At 50.7% G+C, this 22485-nt stretch overlaps 1 protein-coding gene across 4 annotated transcripts in view; it reads right to left on the bottom strand.

Annotated features, from left to right (window-relative positions):
- The window catches only part of NTNG2 (netrin G2), a 39331-nt gene extending 26600 nt beyond the window's left edge, over positions 1 to 12731 (bottom strand). For all 4 annotated transcript variants that reach the window (XM_052667478.1, XM_052667479.1, XM_052667480.1 and 1 more), the window contains exons 1-2: positions 12486 to 12731; positions 8899 to 9990 (exon numbers count right to left, since the gene is read on the bottom strand). In XM_052667478.1, coding sequence (XP_052523438.1) covers positions 8899 to 9111 — 213 coding nt within the window. In that variant the 5' untranslated portion in view covers positions 9112 to 9990; positions 12486 to 12731. The remainder of the gene's footprint in view (positions 1 to 8898; positions 9991 to 12485) is intronic.
- Between the last annotated feature and the right edge of the window lie 9754 nt (positions 12732 to 22485).

The raw sequence follows: 22485 nt of genomic DNA, 5'->3' as shown, positions 1-22485 counted from the left end.
AGCTCACTTAGAGTCTCACGCTATTAAATCAGTCGTGAATGTCCTCACGGCAGCTGGATGCTGCAGGTCCCTAGCTCTGGCTGCTCTTTTCTTGTGTGTGCACCAAGGAGTGCTGCAGGATTTCTTCTCCTGAGCTCAGCCCAACTGGCAAAGCCCTGGGGAGAAGTGGCAAAAGCTGAGGGCGGGTTGTCACAGCCATTGGCACCGTGGCAAGGGATGCGGCTCCAAAGAACAAACATCCTGGGGGTAGAGGTGGATGTCCCGTTGGGGGTGGCACATCTGGAGATGCCCCCACGCTGGTGACTGCAGCCCATGGGTTTTGTTTCCCATTTGTGCTCTGCAGAAATGCTGCACAAGGGTCCTTCTGAAGATGAGAGCAGGGATTTAGCTGGGGATTTCCTCCTAGGATTTCTTTAGAAATAAGATGTGTCAGGGGCAACAGGAATCCAGGGTGCTGCAGAGGAGCTGCTTTCCACTCCGCCAAGAGAGAGGGAATGGGAAAAACAGCCCCACTCAAAGCCTGCCTGCTTGCTAGGGCTCCTAATGAGCGCACAAAGTTGTTTTGCTTTATTTTCCTGGCAGATAATGCCATTTTTAAGCCTCATAGCATGAAATTATATATTTTTGTAGGTGAAATTGCTTGATTAATCACTAAGCTGTTGAATATTTTAAACAAACCAGACATCTGTTGTGAATGGTGGAAGCTGGGCAGAAATAAAGCTGCAGCTTTTAGTAGATCTCCATGCCAAAGGGAAGCTAGAAAGAAATTACAACCACTAGCTGCACCGTGAAGAAAAGCAGTAATAACATTAGTAATATTAAAGGCAGGAGAGGAAAGATTTGAACAATGAACAATAAAAGGACAATGTGAAAGTTTGTACTGCTCTTGTAACCCAGTATGAGCTTTCAGCTGGCGCCTTGGCCAGGGGACCTCACTGAGTTGCTGCTTTGCTGGGTCTCCTCTGCTCGACGGGGTTGGTGCTGAGGTGAAGACCTTTGCTAGAATCCTAGTCATGCTGGGATCAACCTGTCTTTAATTACAACCAGTATCCTAATAAGAATAATAGCAATGTCACACCAGCTTGGAGTAGCTCCAGATATTGTAACTTCGTGTTTTCAGCTGGAGTGAGGAATCCTTGGCTCATCTCTAAGAAGATTTTTATCTGAGGGGAAAGAAATTAAATACCTTTCTTGGGCAGAAAGGTCCATGCTGTCATGCAGTTTTCTCACGTGCTTACGTTGTACTCCTCCTTACGTTGTATTTTCCCCAAAAACTGGCTCTCAGAAAGCTCTCAGACCTTGACTGACTCCACTTTGTGAAAGAGCAGGGAATGGTTGGGCAGCGTGAGCACCCCTTCCACCACCAGCAGCACTAAAGACCCTGCAAAGGGGCTCCAGCTGCCTGTGGGCTGTGCAGATGGGACAAGCCTCTGGTGAACAGATTCACCCAACAGCCAGGAGCTCTGGGCTGAATGTCACCTCCACCCACCCGCTGACAATCCTCTCCCCGCTGCTCTCCAGACATCTTAAGGAGCTCTCAGGTGCATCCCAAGGTCTTTCAGCTCCCTGCAGCGTGCCTATGACCCTGCCTTTGATTTTTCAGCTTAAAGATGAGCTGATTAGGTTTGCATTGTCCCCACGTTGCCTCGCACGGCAACAAAGTGCTGGGGTTGGTATCAGATTTCCAACCAACCGACCCTGCAGAACGACCGCGTCGGCAAAATCCTGTCGTGCACCTGATTCCTTGCAAATGTCCCCACCGTGCTCTGATGCCACCAAGCTGCGGGTGTCCTGCAGGCCACCTGTCACCGGTGGGACTGGTGGAGGACAGGTCCCCGACCCACAGCAGCCCTGGGTGGCAGCAGATGGCCCAGCAGTGCTGATGGACACCTCCTGCACGGCGTGTGCCGGGGGGGATCGCAGTGGGCGGAGGTGACATCTCTCTGTCCTCATCTCTCCGCGTGCAGATACCCGAAGTTTGATTTCGTGGCTCCCCTGTGGAGCACGGCGTCGGGTTTTGTTTGTGCTGTGGGATAAAGCTGGAAGGGAGGCTGCGGAGCATTTGTTGTCGTTTTGCTCTTTACGCTCGAGTTCCCTGATTAATCCCCGGATTAACGGCCCCATCCGCTGCTCCCCGCGGGCAGGCGGCCTCGTCCCAGCTGAGTGACAACTGTCCTCATCCCCTGCACTGACACGGGGTTAAACCTGCTTTCTGTGTGATGTGTGCCTTGAGTGACTTCCCAGTTTCTTTTTTTTTTTTCAATATCTATTTCATGATGCAACCAGAATCCCATTTACGGGAGGGGATACGTGGGATTGTCCTGAAGACGTTATTGGGCATTTCCACTCTCACCTCTCTTGACCTGAGGGGTCAACATCTCTGTCTGGATTTATGGAAAGACACGGTGATTTTTTGATCAAAAATAACATCAGTGGGTAATTAAGTCTTACGCTTCAGGGCACAAACCGTAACCTGCCAGTGGTCGGGATGCGACTCCCAGAGAACTGGAAATACTCACTGACAATTAATTTTCACTCTATTCGTGGGGGCTGGGAGGGATCAGAGGGGTGAAACAACCGTAATTAATTTACAGCGATTATTTCCAACAGCTGGCAAGTGGCACAACTCAGCAGCAGCGATGTCTGGGAGCACGGAAATAATTGAGCAGAAATTATGAGGTGCTGCTGGAATGAGGCAGCCCTGCACCTTACTGGGCTGCAGGCAGTGGTGACATCAAGCCCCATGTCCTGGGGGCTGCAGGTGGACCTTGGAGGACAGAGCTTCTTGGCTCCAATGCACTGTGTCCTGGTGCCAGGATCATTTTCTCATTGTAAAATGATGGGATGGTCTCCATTGGCTGTGACACCAAGGGGAACCTGTGCTCTGGTATCTATCCTCCCTGTCCTTTCTGTAGATTTAGGGGCAGGGGGCTTGGAGTAGTTTATTCTGGCTTGTTAATGCCCTTCTGAGATCCTGGATTGACTGCTGGACTCAGGCAGCCCCTGCTCATGTGTTTGCAACAACACAGCCCAACACTGGGGCAGACAAAAGAGGGGAGATGCGTAGCTGGGGATAAGGGAATGTAGGGTGCGTGGGGAGCACCTGAGCTCCTCCTGCAATGATTGCCCCACGTGGCAAGTGTCCACATGGGCACTGTGTGGGGATGTTGGCTTGCTGCCTCCCTTCCCCTAGCTGCCTGCAATGGGCTCTGCTTAGGGCAGGGAAGGCAAAAGGGGAGAAGAACGTCCTGCCTAACAAGCAGTTTCCTGTTTATTAGCAGGTAAAGACAGAGCTAGCATGAATTATTAATAGGGTGGAAATGGGGTCCCTCCACAGATCTGTGCTAATTCTGGCTCAGCCAAATGTCACTCCCTCTTCCTCCCCACTCCATCTTGCAGTGGTTGGGGGCATCGATTTCTTCCTCCCTTCCTTTCCACCGTCACATCTCAGGGTGTCAGAGCAAGGTCACCCCTGGGCATTAGGACACTCTCTGCTTGCAGGATGCTAGATCCTATGAGTCAGCAGAAGTATCTGGGATTCAGAATCCCATGAGTCAGCAAATACATGTGGGATTTGGGATTCCGTGAGTCAGCAGAATGCACACAGGGTTCAGGATCCCATGAGTCAGCAGAATGTGTGCAGGATGAGCCCAGCCTGATGCCTTGCTGCGTGCCTCTTTTCTTTGGCCAGCAGCAGACACACTGAGCAGCAGCACGTTCCTTGCTCAAGGCTCTGCTGCTCCCTCGGGCCCATCTCTCTGCAAGAGAGAAGATGCAACCCGTGCTCACTGGCTGCTGCTCCCCTTCCCCCTCTGATGTTTCTGAATTCCAGAAGCATCTCATGCTTATTTCAGCCACGGTGTAATGCTGGAACAGATGGGCTGTACTGCATCCCATCCCCTTGAGGGGAAACTGAGGCAGGCAGAGAGTGGGGAGTGGGGTTTGGCATTACCCAGCACACCCTGGGCAGTTGAGTATTAGTTGCTCCTCAATTGAGCCTTAGTATAAAGAGCAAGGAAACCTCAGCTCCTACCCCATACTCTTGGAAATGTTCCCCACAGTCTCCTCAATACTCCCATGTGAAAAGGGTCTGCACCCAACTCTGGACAGCAGAGTGCAAAGGGAGGGGAAGGAAACTACTGCCCATTGTACACCAGGGCTGACCCCTGTCCCTTGCCCATCCTCATAGCAATGCTCACACACACACTGATCCCTTCACAGGCAGTAATGGATGAAAAATCCATTGACACAACAAACTCCAACCACCTGGCTGAGCTCAGCCCGTTGCAAGGGTGACCCATTGCAGGAGGACCCCAGCACAGCACTGGCGTTCAGAAGTGATGGCGATTCCAAACCTATGGGGTGCCCCGAGCAGCCCCAGCTGCACTGCAGGGTCACCTCGGACCCAAACCTGTGTGTGCAGCCCAAATGTGGGTGATGTGAGGGTTAAGCAACGCATGGAAAATTCCACTCCTAAGCAGATAATCTGTGCTGGGTGCATACACACAGCACACAGCCCGGCCTCCTCCCATGGCATCGTTTGTGAGCGCTCCTTCATTCTGACCTGGTAATCCCTGCTGAGCTGTAATAACCCCATGCTGCAGAGCAGGGCCAGGCTCACTTTGGAATGGGGCTGCACTGTTGTTCCTTTGGTGGGTTTGCAAATTAAGGGGTGACCTCAAGCATGAGATCCACCAGCAAGGCGCGGAGCTGGGGGCCCTCAACCTGCAGACTTGGGCATGCATGCATGGATGCACAGGTTTAACCTTGGTGACTGCTTTTAGCTCGCCAGGAGCTGCAAGCTTTGCTTTTCCCAAGGCACATCCCTGCAGGCTGTCTGTGAATCCAGTTGCCCCATCCCGTCCTGTGCCCTGCTGCAGCAAGGGCTCTGTGCACAACCAGCCCCTACCAGCAGCACGGCAGCGACCTGTTTGCTGGACCCGGAGTGCATTATTGATTCAGGACTCAGAAAACGCTTAGGAAGTAGGAAAAGTGTCCTGCTCTCTAAAAGCCTGAGCGCCTTGCGAGCTCAATACATGCAGCCTTTGCAGAGAGGCTTGCTACACTGCCATTAATATTTTATTCTGTAAGAGGTCCGGGTAGTTTGAATGGGGGAGGGCAGAGCTGAGTGTTGGAGGTGGGAAGAGTGAGGAACAGAGGTGCTGTTGCAGTGCTCTGATGCGGGGGGAGCAGAGCATGGTTCTGGGCAGCCCTGCACCCGCACTACCTGCTGCCTGGGCTCCTGCTGCATGGAGCATTCCCCTCACTTTTGCTGTTGTATGCAAAGCATACAACATTTGGTTGTTTCATGCTATGCTTAAGCAAAGCTCTTCTTGAGAGCAGCTCAGTCTTTCTCATCCCTTTCAAGGTGGGAGTAAACTTTCTGCTCGCTGTACCAATTAAATCTACCTGACAGTCTGGGTTCTATCACTGAGCCTTTTCCATCAGCACGTTGAAGTGACTCTTGTTAGGAAAGCACCATCCTGCTATGCAGCGTGATGAATCCCAAATCGGGCATTTAAGGGAACTGCTGCAGACTGGGGGGGAAGAAATCCTGTTTGCTCAGCACTCTCTAATTTGAAGCTGAGCCTGTATTCTCTTGTTTTCTGGAAAGCCTCTGCTTTTGTAACACTGAGATCCTGCTGCACTGGAATGGCCTCTGTGGCAGCATGCAATCTGTTGGGCAGCAATGCTGTGTGGCCCAGGGGTCTGACCCTGAGGGCAGGGAGCTGCTGACCCAGGTTGCAGAGGTGCTCTGTGCAGAGCCCTGGTGCTGGGGAGTCAAAAAAGGGGGTGGGGGACCGAAAGGCACCAGTCCTCCTCCTGTGTTGCAGAGGAGTGCAGGTGTGGGTTAAGGAAGCTTTGCAAATAGCAGCAGTTCCCAGTTCCAGGCACTCCTCCAAGGAGAGGGGTGGATTTTCCAGATGTTGTGTTCATGTTTTGGAGTACTGAGCGGGGAATGGGGCCCCTGCACTGCACAGATGTGACAAAGAAGCAGTATCCCATCCCTGACTGAGGGGTCATTTTAACACCTGGGAGTGGATTTCCTGCTGCTGAGAGTTGGCATTGAGGCTCAGCGATTGTCCCCAGTACCATGCAGGGAGGGCACAGCCAGCTCTGAGTCCGGCCCTGCTGAGACCGAGGGTGGGCTGATTCACTGCAGGGGAAGAACATCCACTTCTCCTGGAAGGGATTTTCCTTTCCCTCATCCTGACTCCTGGGGTGGCTGCGGAGCTGAGAAGTGCAAGGAAAGAGCTCCTGTGCTCAGAAGTTTGTCTGCTTTTTCCAATTTTAGCATCCTGTTTAGTAAGAGCAATAGCTTTTAGCACAAGCCTTATAAGCCCGTGTCATTCAGAAAAGTTTAGCTAAGAATTAAACTAAACGTCAACCTCGACTCAATGTGTAATGAATAAATAAAGCCTCTTCCTTTCATGTAGCCATGCCAAAGTCAACGAGCCCTATTAGCTGATGAAACAATGCTGATGCTAAATAAAAATACCTCTGACCCATCGATATGGGCTGAGAGCTCACCCTGCATCAAAGAGCATCGACTGAATGAGAATGCCATCCCCATGCCTGGGAATAACTGCTTCCATCTCCCAGAACTGCCACGGGACAGTTGTTGCCAACACCTCTGCTGTTTTCCCACTTTGCTTTCGGAGGTGACTTGGAATGCCTTTGAGCTTTTGTTTCCTTGTCTGTCCCTGCCCTGTCAGGTGTGAAGGCACGATGCAGTTTCCAGGTGATGCTGCCAAAAGGGTACTGACATGGCCAGGGCACAGCTCAACAGATGGGGACAAATCAAAGCTCCCAATCTTAATGAGCAGCAAAACATTGAACTGCCAGAACAGAGCAGCCCAATGCGACCAGCAATTGCTGCAAAAGAGAGAAGAGAAAACGATCCTTCAAACTACTCTCACATCCCCCCACACCTCCTGGAGCAGAACGTGCTGAGGGCTGTGTAATCCCCTATAGGCATAGCTGGGAAGTTCAGAGCCCCACGGGGTCCTGGTGCTGCCTCCAGCCATGGGTTCATTGCCCACCTCCTGTGTGGCACTGTGTGTCTGGGTGTCTTTTTGTTTTGGTTTCAGTTGTCTGAGCAGCACAGCCATCCTGTGGGGCTGTGCTTAGGGTTAATTCTGAGCAGTGCTGGTTTTAAGTTCACAGACAGCACCCTGCTGTTTTGAAAGCCACTAAGAAAGCAATAGTCAGCCTAAGAAATTCTCTGCTGGACAGCTGGGCTCATATGGGAGCTCACCTGTTATGGGACTATAATCAAAACACAAAGGGAATTGATAACAGGACAGGGAGAGGCAGTGGAGCGGGCTGCAAAATAACACCCAATGCTCTTTGTTTTCCCTTTTCTCGAGGAATCTATTGGGATTCTGCTGTGTTTTCTGCCCCAGTGCCAGGCAGGGACAGGGAGAGGTGAATCCATGTTGTGTGTTGGTGCAGCTCTCACTCACAGCCGTACGTGGTGTGTGTGCGTGGTGCAGCATGTGCTGTCATACACTGCGAGGAAATGCTGCTGGCGCCCAGATAGAAGGGTTTCAGCTGGATATTGACTGAACAGGGGGAGGCAGAGAGCTGATCCTGAGTGGTGGCTTTTACTGGAGGAGGGCAATGGAGCTGGAGCCCCGAGCAACATCAGCCAGGGAGTTTGCAAAGAGCAAGCAAAGCAGAAAGCGATCTGTTGTTCATCTTTCATCCTTCTGCAGGCAAATAAGTGGAAGTCCGGACTGCCCTACCAAGAGTTAACAGTTCTGTTGGCATCCTTGGGCTTAAGCTTTTCTTTCCAATGATCTTTCAAAAGGAAAAGCTGCTGCTTTGCTGGAATTAGGGGAAACGGCGCTGGTTTCAATGAGCCCCCGCAGGTGGGGCAGAATGGGGTAAATAGTGGTGACATGTGGTGATGGTCTCCGTGTTCAACATCCCACGGTGTATCAGAGCTTTCCTCTTGGTTTTCATGGGGAGCCCTGAGTTGGGGGACTTTCCCAGGGGGAAACTGAGGCATAGGGTGTACAAACCTGGACAACGCTGGCAACAGAAAGTTGGCCTCCTTTCCCTCTTGTACTGCTAACTGCAGTGTGGTGCTTCCCCAGCACCCCTGACTTGGTGCCCCCCATGGATGCTCTCCCTGCACTGGGGGCTGAGTTGTCACCACTGGCAGTGGGAGGGGATGCTGTGGCCACGTTGCTGCACTCTGCTTTGACCTCTGAACTCTTTTTACCAATGCAAAGCCTTGTGAATTATAAATCAGGTGCTCCTGCTGAGCTTTGTGGTGCACGGAATGAAATGCGATGATTAATATTTAAGTGAAAATAAGTTAAAAGATTTTAACTACAAGGGCAAGTATCTGTCGGCAGGCTTTTTTCACGTAGGGCAAAAGCAGAGCTGGGGTTTGGGGACATCAGTGGACTGAAGCCACTCTGAGCTCCCCATGGGTAGAACACAGCCCCGTGCAGGTGTTACTGGCACAGTGCCCCAGGTTTGGCAGCTTTTTGGGGTGGGTCAGCAGTGACATCCCAATCAGCTGTGCCCATCCCTGGAGGTGCCTGAGGCCAGGCTGAGTGGGGCCCTGGGCAGCCTGAGCTGATGGGAGGCAACCAGCCCATAGCATCATATGAAGCTCAATGATTTTTAAGGTCCCCTCCAGCTCAAGCCATTCTGCTATCCGTGCTCGGCGAAGTTCAGGTGATGCACTCACTGTTGGGTGGGTATGTCTGAATCTCAGACCCCACCATCCAAACCAGTCCACTACTTCCCACCACCCGACCCTGCTCAGTGTGACACCAACATCACCGCCCATAGTGAAGGTGTCCCTCCAGCAGCACCCAGCAGGATGCTCTTCCTGGCCACCCGCACGCAGTCCCATCTAGCAAGGAGGGAAATACTTACATGAGTGCAGAACCTCTCCGGAGGGTCCCCACATGTGATTCCTGCCGGATCCACTCTGACCGTCACGTAATCCTTCATCCTCATGGCCCTGGGCTGACACGCGTAGAACTCCCACGATGGGCCGTCGTCGGTGGTCACCCAGGACTTGCAAATGTCATACTGTCCCATGGCCAAGGGGAGACGGTGCAGGAGGAGAGCCAGCAGGTACAGCATGGCAGCTGCGGCCGAGCGTGAGTGCCCTGGGCTGGGGACGTGCTGGGAGTCCAGGGGGAGGCGGCTGCTGGGCTAGGGGGTGCTCTCAGGTTCAGCATGGAAACTCCTCATTTACAGATGGTCCGCTCTAGGGAGGTCAGGGCGAGGACAGGAGTGATCCCACGTTGCGTTTGGCTGTGGAAAGTTTCTCTCTGCACCGAAGCCAGATTTGCAGATGACTTGCTTGGGAAAGTTTTGGCTGGGATTGTTGCTCAGTGGTCAGAAGTCTTCCTTAACCTCATCTTTTTTTTTTTTTCTTTCCCCTCTTTTGTCGTAGGAAAGAGCTTCCAAATCAGCATGAAAATATCTAGAGGTGACTCCAGTCAATCAATAGAAAGATCAAGTTCTGAGTCGCTGATGAAATTTGATAGGAGCAAATTGGAGAGGCTGCGGGATGGTGCTGGATCAGGTGTTCCTCGACCTTCCTGTCTGCTGCAAACACGTCACTGGGTAGAGCGCCTTAAACTGTGGGTCTGCTTTGACAGTTATTGGGGCTTTGGGACGTTAATGTGCCAAATTACCATAGCGTCTGGGAGGTGGCAAAGAGGAGCTTTGGGGCTACAGTCCCCTTCTCCCAAGGGGTGACGGGGTTGGAGCCGCTGTGTTGGTTGGTGGCATCGGTGGGGTCTGCGCGATGGGCAGCGCCGTCCTCTGCTCCTGCGGCGCTGGGAGGCACCGCGTGCAGTTTGTCTGTCTGTCCGCCCGTCTGTCCGCCTGTCTGTGTCTTCTGGCAATGGAGCATCGGGTTCCCAAACCTTCAGCTGTGAGCCACGCTGCTACCTGAGGTCTGGTCCCTCTCTCATGGTCAGAGCGAAGCGGGAATTCATTAGCGGGCTGCACCTGCAAATTGAAAGACAAATGAGCTGGGAGGGAGAGGGGATGCATCTGGAGCAATGAGGCCAGAGGGTCCCATGGGAAACACAGCCCTCAGCTGGCTCTGTGATCCCAGACACACGGCGGGGTCTGTAAAAGGGAGATATACAACTTTAATAAAAAGAAATCCATAGTAAGATGCTTATGGCTCTTCTGCTGTTTCGGAGGTTGGAAGGAGAGCTTCCCCCGCTTAAGATATCTGATTTTAATGGCAGCTGGACAACAACAGCCCTAATGAGTCTTCAAATAATATCAAGAAATAGCTGGAGGTCATTAGAAGATGGAGAATATGCAGACACAGACTGGGGACAGACAGAAAATTGAACGTCTTGAGATAAGCAAATAAATGTGACAGCTGGGGAAACGCATCCACAGTCCAACATCCCCACATATGATTTATCTGAACAATAACGTTTAATAAAAAGCAATTTAAAGTCCTAATAACACTTAAGGTTTACCCAGTACAAGGAGCAATGACCTTCTCAGTAGTCATTTCAGGTGAAAACAACAATTCTGCAGTTTTGTTGTCTTTCCACTGGAGCTATACGAATCTTTAGTAATTGCAAAACCAAATGACAAAGAACTGAAAAAGGAGAGCGGAACCCTCGGCCAGCAGTGGAGAGAAAGCATCGTAGGAGAGGTGGGAGGCAGACATCCAGAGCAAAGACTTGGCTCTTGGTAATTCCCTCTCTATTGGCTCCTCCAACTTTTCTCCCACAATTTGGAGGTGTCTCCTCCATTCAGCACCACGTTTGCTTTCTCATGAAGCTCACCAAGGCTCAGAGGCTCCAGGTTAGCGGGTGCATCGATCCACGCTGGGGGGATTCGCAGTGCTGTGCCACTGCCCCCCTTTCCCCCAGTCTTTGGTTGAGAGATCTCTGATTGAGATGAATGAGTTCAGAAGGGAGCAGCCATCTCTCATGCTTCATCGCTGGCTCTCAAAGAAGAGCCTATTACAGACGCACTGGACCTGAATAAACTCCCAAAGAAAGAATAGACTGGCTGCTATTTTTACATCATGAGTAAATGTAGTAAAAATATGAAAGCGGCGTGACAGAGTGTTTAGAAGTCCCACTGACATCAGAGCTGTCTTTGCAGTTAAAATAAGTCAGCTCCTCATTATTACATCCAAGCAGTCCCAGCCAAGCACCCAACAACTGCAGCATGTGAGACTTCAGCCGTGGGATGCAGCGCCTTTAATGAGGGCTCCACCGCTGGTTCGTTTATGGATCTATTTTCATAGCCGTAAAACCCTATTTTGCACTTGAATGGCTGTCAGGGAAGAACCCAGGAAGAGAAGATCTATAATATCTATTAGTTTCTTGTTACGCTTGCTAAATGTTGTAGGTTCCCAGGGAGGTAATTTGCCTGGGAATTGAGAGGCGGTCAATGACACGGGCACGCGGTGCAGCGCTCCGACAGCACCGACCCTCTGCAGAAATAGGAGCGCGGGGCGGCCCCGAGATGAACCAGCACACCCCGACCGGGGGAGAGAGACTTTCTGACCCGAAGGCTTTGCCCTGCTCGCCTTGGTTTGGCACCGAGCAAATAAATCTTTGCTCGATGATATTAAGAAACTGCAGTTCGTGGGAACAAATACAATCAGTGCTCTCTGTTTTCTTTGAGGCGTATGCAGCACTCGCAGGGGACTGATAGCCAGAGTATTAAAAACACAAAATGAGATTGTTTCTCGGCTGAGCTGGTTCCTTGTTTTTCTTTCTTTTTTTTTTATTGTTATTGGATTAACACCCAATTGAAATCAAGAGACAGCGCCGAGCAACAACTGAGCTGCTCTGGAATTAAGGACACAAAAGTAAACTCAACGGAGGAGTCCTCAGTTTCGGAAGTTGCCTCGAAAATAAAACCCAGCCGCCGTTCCCACCGACCCCAGCGCCGACGGAGCTCGGCTGCGCGTCCCTCCCCGTCCCCGCTATGAGAGCCCTTCCCCGCATCCCCAGCAGCGGGGCTGGGAGCACCGCTGTGACGGAGCTGTCGGAATACGGCAAAGCTCAGAGGAGCGCCGCGTTCCCCGAAGGAAAACCCGTGCAATTTCGCTTACGGCAGCCGCGCTCCTTCACGCGGTTGTGCCTCCCGACCAAGCGATGCCACGGGGTTCATTGCGCGTTACGAGAATTCGAGGTTTGGGCTTAAAAAAAAAAAAAAAAGAAAAAAAGAAAAAAAGAAAAAAGAAAAAAAAGTGGGGAAAACGGGAAACGTGCCGCGAGCATCTCCGGCTTCGCATCTCAGCTGGAAACTCCGAAGCGGAGAATCCGAAGCTGATCTCCCTCCGCCCGTTCCGTAGGGGCGAGGCGCTCCCGCAGGGCGGGGAGAGGATGGGGGTGAGGGGACCGCGGGGGGCGGCGGTGGATCTCCAGTCCCCGCACCCACAACGCAGCTCTGCGGGGCCGCACCGGGCGCAGCCCCCGCTCCCCACCCCGCGCCCTCCAACTTTCAGCGCTTACCGGGGGGTTCTGCGGCTCGGGGCTCCCGAGGAGCGGCCAACTCCGGGGTCGGGCCCCAAGGGCGGGAGGCAGGGAGCTCGTTGCGGTGCCCGGCTCCCCTCCCAAGTTAATGCCGAGGCTGAAATCCCGTTTGCTATCACTTTCACAATCGGAGCTTTTATCTCCGTGCCTGATCCGGACTGCGTAACTTCCTCTGTGCAGCTTTAGCACACACCATCCCACCGGCGAGCAATGTGCTTCTTAAAGGTGCAGGGAGGAAATGCGGGCGGGGAGGGGAGGGAGGAGGGAGAAAAGCAGCCGGGGAAGGGGAGGCTGTGAGCGGGGGGGGGCCGGAGGGGCTGCGGGATCAGCGCGGTGCGGGGCTGGAGAGCGGCGGGCGGGGAACGGAGAACCGAGAGATGATGGAAGTGGCTGTGCTGCTCCTTTTCATTCTTTTCCCCCCACCTTTTCCTCTTTTCTTTTTCCTGCCTTTTTCCCTCTCCCTCCCCCCTTTTCCTTCTTCCCCCCCTTTTCCTTTCTTACCCTTTTCCTTTCTTTCCTCTGCTTTTTCGTTCCCCCCCCCCCCCCCCCCTTTCCTTTCTTTCCTCCCACCCCTTTTCTTTTTAAGAAATAATAATCATGAGATCATGTTTTCCCGAGGAACAAGCTGTAGTCACGAGGGTTTTCCCCACACGTGTGAGATATCCACGCTGTGTCCCGAATATTTTGGGGAGGTTCTGCTGGCGGAGCTGCTGTAAGCGAGGCTGCGTGTGCTGGGGAAGAGGGGGTGGTTGGAATTAATAGGATAAACAAAGCAGGGACTCGGGGATGGGGAAATCAGATGGCTGGGAAATGCTTTGGTAATGATGGAGATGCACTCTGGGATTTAACGAAGCTGGGTTTCCTTTGGTAAACGTGCAGGTCTGTGGGGTTTGGCAGCTCCTTCCAGCACAGGGCACGACTGCTGTGGGTGCTGCTCAGGAAAAGCAGTGGCAGGTGGAGATCCCAATCCACCCGTGCCAGATTCTGCCGTGTGAAACCCAATTCCACCCAAGCAGATGCTGCTGGGGGGGGGGGGGGTCATTCCTACAGGTTTTCACATACAGATGGATAAATGGCAATCTATTTCTGGGGAGGAAAACCAAAGAACCCTGCTGTCCCCTATGTACATGACCACCAAAAAATGAAGGTTCTTTCCCAACCAATAATTCAATAATTTCTAAGCCAGAAAGTGCACTGTCCAACCTGCATGTGGTTTGCAATCTCATTGACTCAGTGTTACATTACATGATTTTCTTTGGCTCGCTGCTCTGAGGTCTTTCTATGGCTTTTCCTGTTGAAGAGTCCCTGGAAAACACACAGACCACCCTGGGAAACGTTTCCCAAATACTGGAGCAGAAGCAAGAGGTAGGAAATGATGGAGCACAACCTGACTGTGGCTCAGCCTCAGTGCTGAGGTATGGGACGGTCTTTACCTGAAGGACTGTGATTCTGGATCCATCTCCACTCCAGCCATGACACAGACACTTTCTACATGTTATTTCTGTTTGTTTTTTTTTTTCTGTAAACACTGTATGGTAGTGAGAAACATTAGCTGGGAATTCAGGGTTGGAGAACATTCCCGGGTTTCACTTTGTGCCTTTAGGTTCTGCTCTGTAGTAATGACTCCCCTGGAAATTCCCCACGTCTCACTTATTACTCCTTTATTAGTTATTATGGTACAGTAACGGGATAAAAAGGAGTTGGTATTTCATTTTCATTCCCTCTAATAGCCGTGGCAAAGACCAAGTGGTGTGCTGATTATTGACATCAGAGTTAAGTGATATGCACGCATCATTAGGTTTCAATTGGAAAGAATAACAGCGCAGTGTGAGGCGTCACACTTCTAAACTACTTGGCATTTAGAGCAAAACTGAAGTCGTTTTTCTCAGCCCTGCGAGCTCAGAAGATGACGACTGGCAATAATACTCACACCTATGCAGGTGAGGGCTCCAGGTGCATCCCGAGGAGGAACAGTGACCCGAATGCCCTGCAGAGGTGGGAGCAGCTGCTCCAGGGGCTGTGTGCTGCGGAGTGGGTCACCCATCCAACAGTGCTGTTCTTGCAGGAAGGAATGGGCAACGCTTTCAGCAAACGTTTAATTTGAAACCATTTGCCTTCTTTTGCCCAAGAATTTGGCAAATATTTCCTGCTCAGCGTTGTTTCCTTGTTGGGGAATTTTCCTATGGGGAGCAACGTGGCTGTGCTGCTCCTGGAGGGCCGGCTCTGCCCCTCCCTCATGCTGAGCTCTGCCTTCTCACACAAGGTTGAAAATCAATGGGTCTGCGCCGAGATTTAATTACCACAGCGTAGGCAAGGGTGGAGAACAAGGCCCTTAATTTTTAATACAGCTTCAGCTCCCAAAGGGATCCCCGGGGCTCAAGGGCCAAATGCAAACCCATTACACGCAGGTGTAATTCTATTGACATATGCAGCCTGGCACCTGTTTGTACGAAGGCAATATTTGGCTCCCTGCATCGAAATGGCAAAAGGGGATTTTGACACGCATGGTGGGGTGGGGGGGAAGAGAGAAGTGCTTTTCCAACTTGGGATGAGTGAGGATGAACTGAAACAACAGAAGGCAAACGTGACACCTTGCAGCGCTTCTCCTCGGCTGCGATGTGCTTACGAACACTCGGGCTGAGTCTGGTCCGTGGAGAGAGCTCTGAGATTAGTGCCAGCATAATAACCAGCCTCACAAAGGATCTTTCATTCGAGGATACATCTTGCTGTATCACCTATAATAGCAATACGTTCTTTTTATAGTCCTTATCTGGCGATGCGCGGCCAGGGATGTCAAAGCGCCTGCTGAAAGTGAGTAAGCATTTTATGAGGTGGGAGCACAAGGCTCGTAAATGTGCTTCAGCCCAGGAGCAGGTGAGGGACCCCTGAGCAAGAGAAGCTCTCGCAGTGTCCGCAGAGCCCAGTGCAGCCTGACCTGTTGTTCCAGCTGTGCCAGGACCTCTGGGAAGAAGTGTGCAGGAGGGGGAAGGAAATGAGTAACAGCGCTCTGAAGGGGGGGCATTAGGGGTGATGGAGGGGAGGGCTGTTGTGCCATGGGCTTGAACCTTGTCCTGCTGGGAGGTTTGTCTCAGCTCACCCTCCCCATCCCATCCCATCCCTTGTGCTGTTCCTTTGTTGATGGATGTGAAGAGATCTCGCAGAGTGATGGGAATGGGAAGGTTTGTGCTTCCCGCTGCCTTGTGCTTTGTGCAAAGGTAAGATCAGCACGCTGGAAAAAGAAGAGGGACTGTTTTGTAGTTCTGAGAAACACCAGAAAGCCCACACAATGGCCAAGAAACTGAGCAACAGAGAGCTGTGATGTGCAGTGCAGGAAGACTGGGGGGTTATTCTCTTGTTCTTTCTGCACCAACCTCAGGGTGTAAATACCAGCACCCACTCCTCAACGCATGCAGACACAGCCATCAGCAGAGGGAACAGCCTGGCGCCTCCATCTAAATCTTTTCCTTAGGGCAACTGGCTGGGAAGATGGCAGGGAGCATCAGCTCCAGGAGGGGAGGCTGCTCCCCGCCTTGTGCACGAGACCTCAGGTGCAATGTCTGCATTTTGCAGGGCCCCGGATGAGTTTTGCCCTCCCTGATTAGATAACCAAAGGAGCTGTGACTGTAGTCTCCAGAGAGAAGTCGCTGCCTCTTTCCTGCCAGAAGGACAGCTGGAGGGAGGGTGGGATTTTCAGCATGCGAGCACTTAGCCAGATCAAGGAAATGGGATGCAAAGCATTTTGGGCTAAGAAAGGTTGTTGTGCAGGGAAACATGAGGCTGCTGTTCTGCTGGGGAGAGAACGCTTCTCCAAAAGCTCCTGCGTGCCAAACTGCAAGGCTGAGCCACGGCAGGTCAGTGCCTCCTGGAGGAAAACAAGCATGACAAGTCAGAAAAAAGCCCATCGCCGTCTCTGCTGAAAAACTTTGATCATTTCAATATTATTGATGCGCATTTACTCCAGGGGAGACGGGCTGGGTGATGGGAAGTGCTTCACCTTGACACGGGGAAAATATGTTGTTTTCTGCGCCTTGTCTCTTGCCTTGTCTTTTGTTTCATATATCAAATCAGAGCTTAGCCAAGTGAATCAGCTCAGGAAGCATTGAAGATTTATTTGATTTTGGGGAAGGTAGAGCTTTCCTTATCTTTCCCATCTGCGGGGGAGTAAGCAGGGATAAAAACAGGAGGAGCTTCTGAAGGAGGGATCTATAATTAACAACCCCTCCGAAAGGGGAACTTTCCTTTCGACTTACTATTCAAATGGAAGTGTTTGAGAGTGGTTTTGGCTCTGGGGATCTCACTTGTTTCCTTGCCAGAGCCCTGCGAATCCCCTCATCCCCTCCCCAGCGCGTGCTGTGCTTTCAGACAGCCCCGTGTTGGGCTGAGGATGGGTTCCCAGGGATGGCCCCAGCACTGCCCCCCTGCATGGCACAGGGAAATGGGGATGGGAAGCAGCTCCCAGCCCACAGCCTGGCACTGGGAGGAGACGCCTTCCAATTCTTCTTAACCCGAGGAAGGGATGTGTCATTTCTAATGGAGCTGACAGCAGCGGGGAGGGTTTTTAGGTTAGTGGTTGAAGAACAAACTTGTAATGAGTGAAGTAATTGAATAAATGCTGACAATTTGATGTGGAAAATGCATAATCAGCGAGCTCGGGAAGGTTGACTTGTTCTTTTTTCTCTCTTCTTTAGCACTGGAATAAACACATTTCTTCTCTTCCAAGCAGGTGATGTGTTCAGCAGCACAAAACAGCAGATTTCTGCACATGCTTCCCTCCCAGGCACGCATGTGCTGATTGCCAAATAATTGACCCAGTTATGCTAATATGCTGTTTGCCTCACTGGAACTTAATAAATACATATATAATCAATCTTAACACTTTTTCTTGAGCCACGCACCGGTTCAATCAGCTGCTGCTTCAGTAGTTTTGCTGGCTCCAACCCAAGGAGCAGAGCCATAGCCGTGCTGGAGGGCAGAGGGGGCAGTCCCCTGGGTAGGTGCAAATGAGGCCACACCAAGAAGCTCTGAGGGCTGATCTTGCAGGAATAACTGGGAGCAAAACTGGCTTTGCAGATCCCAAACACAGCCCGTAAGTTATGGACGTGGTCGGTGGGGCTGACGTATGTAAGTGCGGTGACTTTCCCTACCCAGCCATCATCCCAGCCTTGTGCAGATGGAAACTCAGTGAGTTTCTTGTCATCAAGCCCCCGGTTTCAGTCTGACAATGGGAACAGCATCATCTGTGTCATGTATGTTGGAAGCAATGAATAGAGAGCTGAGCTCACTCATCTATTTGCATTCTGAAGATATGCAAAATAACTGTCTTCTTGCTTACTCTCCTGCCTACTCAATATCTGTGAAACAAGGAGGAGAATATGGGCTGCCTTGTACTTCTGATCTCAGTGCCCTTGAATAAGGGAGCAACTGCTCAGTGCAACCTTCTGGGATGAGTGGTGAGCATCAGAGCTACAATGGCAACAAAAGCTCTCCATCAGTGCCTGCTGGTGGGCAAAAGGCAGCTCCTGGATGAGGAGTGCTCGTCATCATGGACACCTTGGCTTGATGTCATCAGGGCACCTTCTCCTCTCCACATCCGAATCAGCACTTGCATCTCTAGGGCATGTAGGTCTGACCTGCCAACTGTTAAACGAATTACAGCCCTGTCTCCCCAGACTATTAGCATGGAACAGCACACATCCACGGCAGAGACAGGCTGAGGACACAGCAGTTCTGAGAGCAACGAGCTGTAGGAGACTTTCCTTTTGGATGGAGCTGAATGAATCGGCCTTGGGCTGCGGCTCCACGCTCAGGGTTTGCCTCATCGCTCAGCAGCTCAGGGATTACCTTCCTTTTAATCTGAACAGCTACTTCTCCTCCAGGTTATTGCTGTCTGAAGCAGCAGAAGCGTGATCCAGACCGGGCTTTAAGGGCTGGAATTTACATGTTTTTTTTCCTTATGCTTTCTGGTATTAATTTCATATGCAGTGGGAAAGAAATATCCTGTCTGTCACTGTAGAGGAAGGGCTGTGTGTGTCTATGTGCAGTCACTGCTAACTGTTGAGCTCTTTCACTCAAAGTTCGTTTTTGTGAAGATTTCTAAATTAAAGCAAAAATCAGCTGCAGAAATGATGAATGTGAGCTACCAGCAAGGCAAAATCAGGAGATGTTTTCTCTTGTTTTCGTAACTCGTGGTCTTTGTGTGTAAGAGTGGATTGCATGGCAACTGCATTCACACTTCTCTTTAATAAAAGATCCAAGCAGATGGACCCACTATTAACGTGTATCCCCCAGATTTGCATATCTTGTATTCATGCCAAGATGGCCCTGAGCACACATGGGATGAACGAGGCTGATACCAACACAACTGCACCAGATTAATGCAGCAATCAAAGGCCATTGTCCCAGCACCCATTAGGAATCCAGTTTGGTATTAGTTATTAATTTTGTTCAGCTCCTAGAGGAGTCAAATTAAGGTCTTCCAAATACAATTGGACAGGGCTCTTAGGTACTACAAGTTGATGAATATGTTATAAATCCCGAGAGAGAGGGCTAAGAAACAGCATTTGCATCTAAACTGTGAAGAATCCTGTGCTGGAAGTGTGCAGGGCTCCAGGTTTGGTGCAGCTTGTTGGCTAATTAGGGCTCACTTGAAATTCAGCTCTTATCCAAGATCTGAGTTTCTCAAAATTCCAGTACAATCAAATCTAGTTGGAAGACAAGCCTATCTGTAATACCTCGTCAAATATGAGGTGTTACAATGTGGTATTCTGGAGCCCAGAATATGTTTGATCCGATTGTTCCAGACCATTAATCCAACACAACGCTGCACATTCTAATAGGATCAAACATTAGGAAATATTTATGAATGAGCATTGTTTTGACTGCAAAGATTGAACACAGCAGGCTTTAAATACACGAGATCCTGAAAAGGGAAACTTTATTATCTCCCATGTATCTGGTGCCAAATTCGGAGAGAATTTTAAATGCATCTTAGGTGGTTGGTGCTTGAGTAATTTACACCTTCTCCCAACTCCCTTCAGTGTGTAAATTACACCTGCTCCCACCTATATTGGGTCTGACCCATTGCACCAAGGATACTAATGAAATCATGTAGCACCAGATAATGCACTTTCTGTCGTTGCAGGAGGGAGGCAGGGGGACTGTGTGCAAGCAGAGCAGTGCTGCTAGGGGTTAACAGAGCTCAGAAGTACAGGGGCTGTGCTCTGTGACTGCAGTCCTGGGTGGAAATCAACCACTGCTCACCCATGTGGGGTCTTGTGCTGTGCTATTTCACAGAATCATAGAATGGCCTGGGTTGCAAAGGACCACAATGATCATCTAATTTCAACCCTCCAGCTATGCGCAGGGTTGCCAACCACCGGACCAGGGTGCCCAGAACCACATCGTGCTGCGTGGATTTCGGATGCAGCGAAGTCATCTCTGGATGCTGGCAGCTTCGTCCCTTCCTTCAAGGACATGGTGCTGATGGGTTGGATTTGATGATGACCTTTTCCAACTTTCACGATTCTGTGGTTCAGCAGGGACAGAATTTTGTTTGCTAGCTCCGATGGCAAGGCATTAAGGCATGTTGCAGTCCCACAAGCTGTGGTTTTGTGGAGGATAAATCATGTCGAACCAACCTTCTTTTCCCATGACAAGGCAGCAGGTCTCAGAGAGGGGAGAAGCTGGGGCTGGGATAGATCTTGACTGCAGGCAGGCTGTCAGTACCCTGTTGTATGGCATTCCCACGAGAAAAGTAGGAGGTACGGTCCAGGAGAAATGCTTGAAGGTCTATGTAGTCCATCTCCTACCCTGGGGGAAGGAGATGGAGTACAGTAATCTCTCAAGATCCCTTTTTCTCTTATTCCCCGTGGCTCTATGCATATTTTGTACGGAGGTGATATTTTTGTATATATTTATATATGTGTACACTTTCATCAGCTGCTTTTGGATGAAGTGGAAGGATGGCTTGAGCAGGCTGCTGCAGGCTCTGCCATTACCCAGGAGTCTCCTTAGCAAGCTGGGCAATGGAATGCAGAGCAGACTCATTGCATCTGCTGGCAGCGCCGGGCTGAGAGGGGCTGCAAGAGCTCTCAGAGAACAGGAGAAAGATGCAAAATCTTGACAAACTGAAGAAGCAGTCTGGAAAGAGTAGATTGACATTCAAAAAGGACAAGAGCAAAACAGAATGTACTGGAACTATCGAAACGTATGTCAGGAAATGGCTGCGTAGGCAGCATTTCTATGGAGTGGGGGTAATGTTGTGGGCAACAAATTAACCCTGAGCCAACTGTAATGCCCCGGAGTGAGAAAAGCAGTGCTGACATAAGGATGTGTAAATAGAGAGCGGTATGCTGCTCTGTTTCCATCCTTACAGAGCATTTGGGAGGAGCTGCTTTGGTCATCTGACTTCCAGAAAAATCTGGAAAATGAGAAAAAGATCAGAGTTCTAGAAAACAAAACTGCTGAGAAAGGGAGAAGGAGCTCAGCTGCTTATGGCTGAGCAAAGACACAGCAATGATCCCGCAAAGGGTAAAAATGCTGCAGAAGTAATAAACTGTTGTCCACGTCCACCAGGGTAGAGCAGAAGAAGTGGGCTTGAGCAGCAGCAAATAGAATTTGGGTTAGATTTTAGGGGAAAATGTTCCATCTACAGGAATAGCTGAGAAGAAGGACAGATCAGACTCTCCTTAAAAGCCTCCAGTGATGAACAGGTCAGACAAACACCTGTCAAGAACAATTTAGGCAGGGTTGGTCCTGCCCTGGGGGAAGGAGATGGACGAGGTGACCTCTCGAGATCCCTTTCCCTCTCATTCCCTGTGGTTCCGTGCATATTTTGTACAGAGAAGATGCTGTGAGCGGAGAGCTTGGTGCTACATCAGTGCTTCACATTGAAATTGAGAAGTTGTGTTTACTTGTCTGCTGTTGTTTCAGCTCGAGTCTGACTAATTTCAGTTGAATACCGAATTATAAATTGCAGTGATGGGCGTTTGGGGGATATCTGGGGAGGCAGATGCTGAAACCCATTCATCTATCGATCGCATTGATGGGAGCATTTCATTTAGAACACTTCATTTAGAAGAGTTTTGAAAGACTCTTAAAACACCTTTATTATATCAGAGCACAGGACTCCTCCTGCTCACTGATCAGTGCACATCTTTAAGCAGGCACGGAGAGAGATTGCTGTTGGCATTCAGGAAAGGCACGGGATGGAACCTCACCCTACCGCAATGGAAGGAAACTATTGCCTTTTTAAATGAAGCCAGGCAGTGGTCTGGCTGCCAATTAATGAACGCATTACTGTTAAGTGATAGCTTTGGAAAGGAAAAAAAAAAAAAAGACTTTCCTGAGTTCTCCTAATAGCTCTCACTGCCCTCTCCTCCAAGCATTAGGCTTATGGGAAGCAGAGCCCTATAGCAGTGGTGTGAAGGCCTGGCAGCGAATGGGCATCCTGTTCTGTAAGTGCAAGGGTGGGATCTAAGGCAGCAGAATGCAATTCCACAAATTAATTTGCTCCCGACCCAAGGGTTAGCGCTAATTTTGCTCCAAGTACCAGGAGAGCTTTAACGACCGCAAATAGCAAACACTTGCTTTTTCACTCCGTCCCACTCGGAAGCCCAAACTGCCAGGTTTACAGTGCCCTCTAGTATCGCTCTGGAGCATTAGCTTTCCTGTGCCACCTCCTGAGCTGCCGCGCCGTGCAATCGTTTCTCACCACGGCGCATTTTCCATCTGCACTTCGGTGCTTTGGCACCCGGCTGCACCGCTGCCTCCCAGGCGGGAGGAGGGACGCCTTGGCTTTCATCCCTCTGCAGCAGTCCCACTGTTTTGTGCTAAAAGTGCTCTGCTTAGAGAGTTGTGTGTGCTGAGTGACAGTTTGTCAAAGAGATATTAATGATAACTGGCCTTCAAGTGGGCACGGTACCCACAGCTGTGCTGCATCACCACGAACCAGCAAAACACGCGTTTAGAGGAGAAGAAA

This window comes from Tympanuchus pallidicinctus, unplaced genomic scaffold (genome assembly GCF_026119805.1).
Source record: "Tympanuchus pallidicinctus isolate F22 unplaced genomic scaffold, pur_lepc_1.0 scaffold8, whole genome shotgun sequence".
Classification (NCBI taxonomy): Eukaryota; Metazoa; Chordata; class Aves; order Galliformes; family Phasianidae; genus Tympanuchus; species Tympanuchus pallidicinctus.
This window is presented reverse-complemented; position numbering and strand designations above follow the sequence as displayed.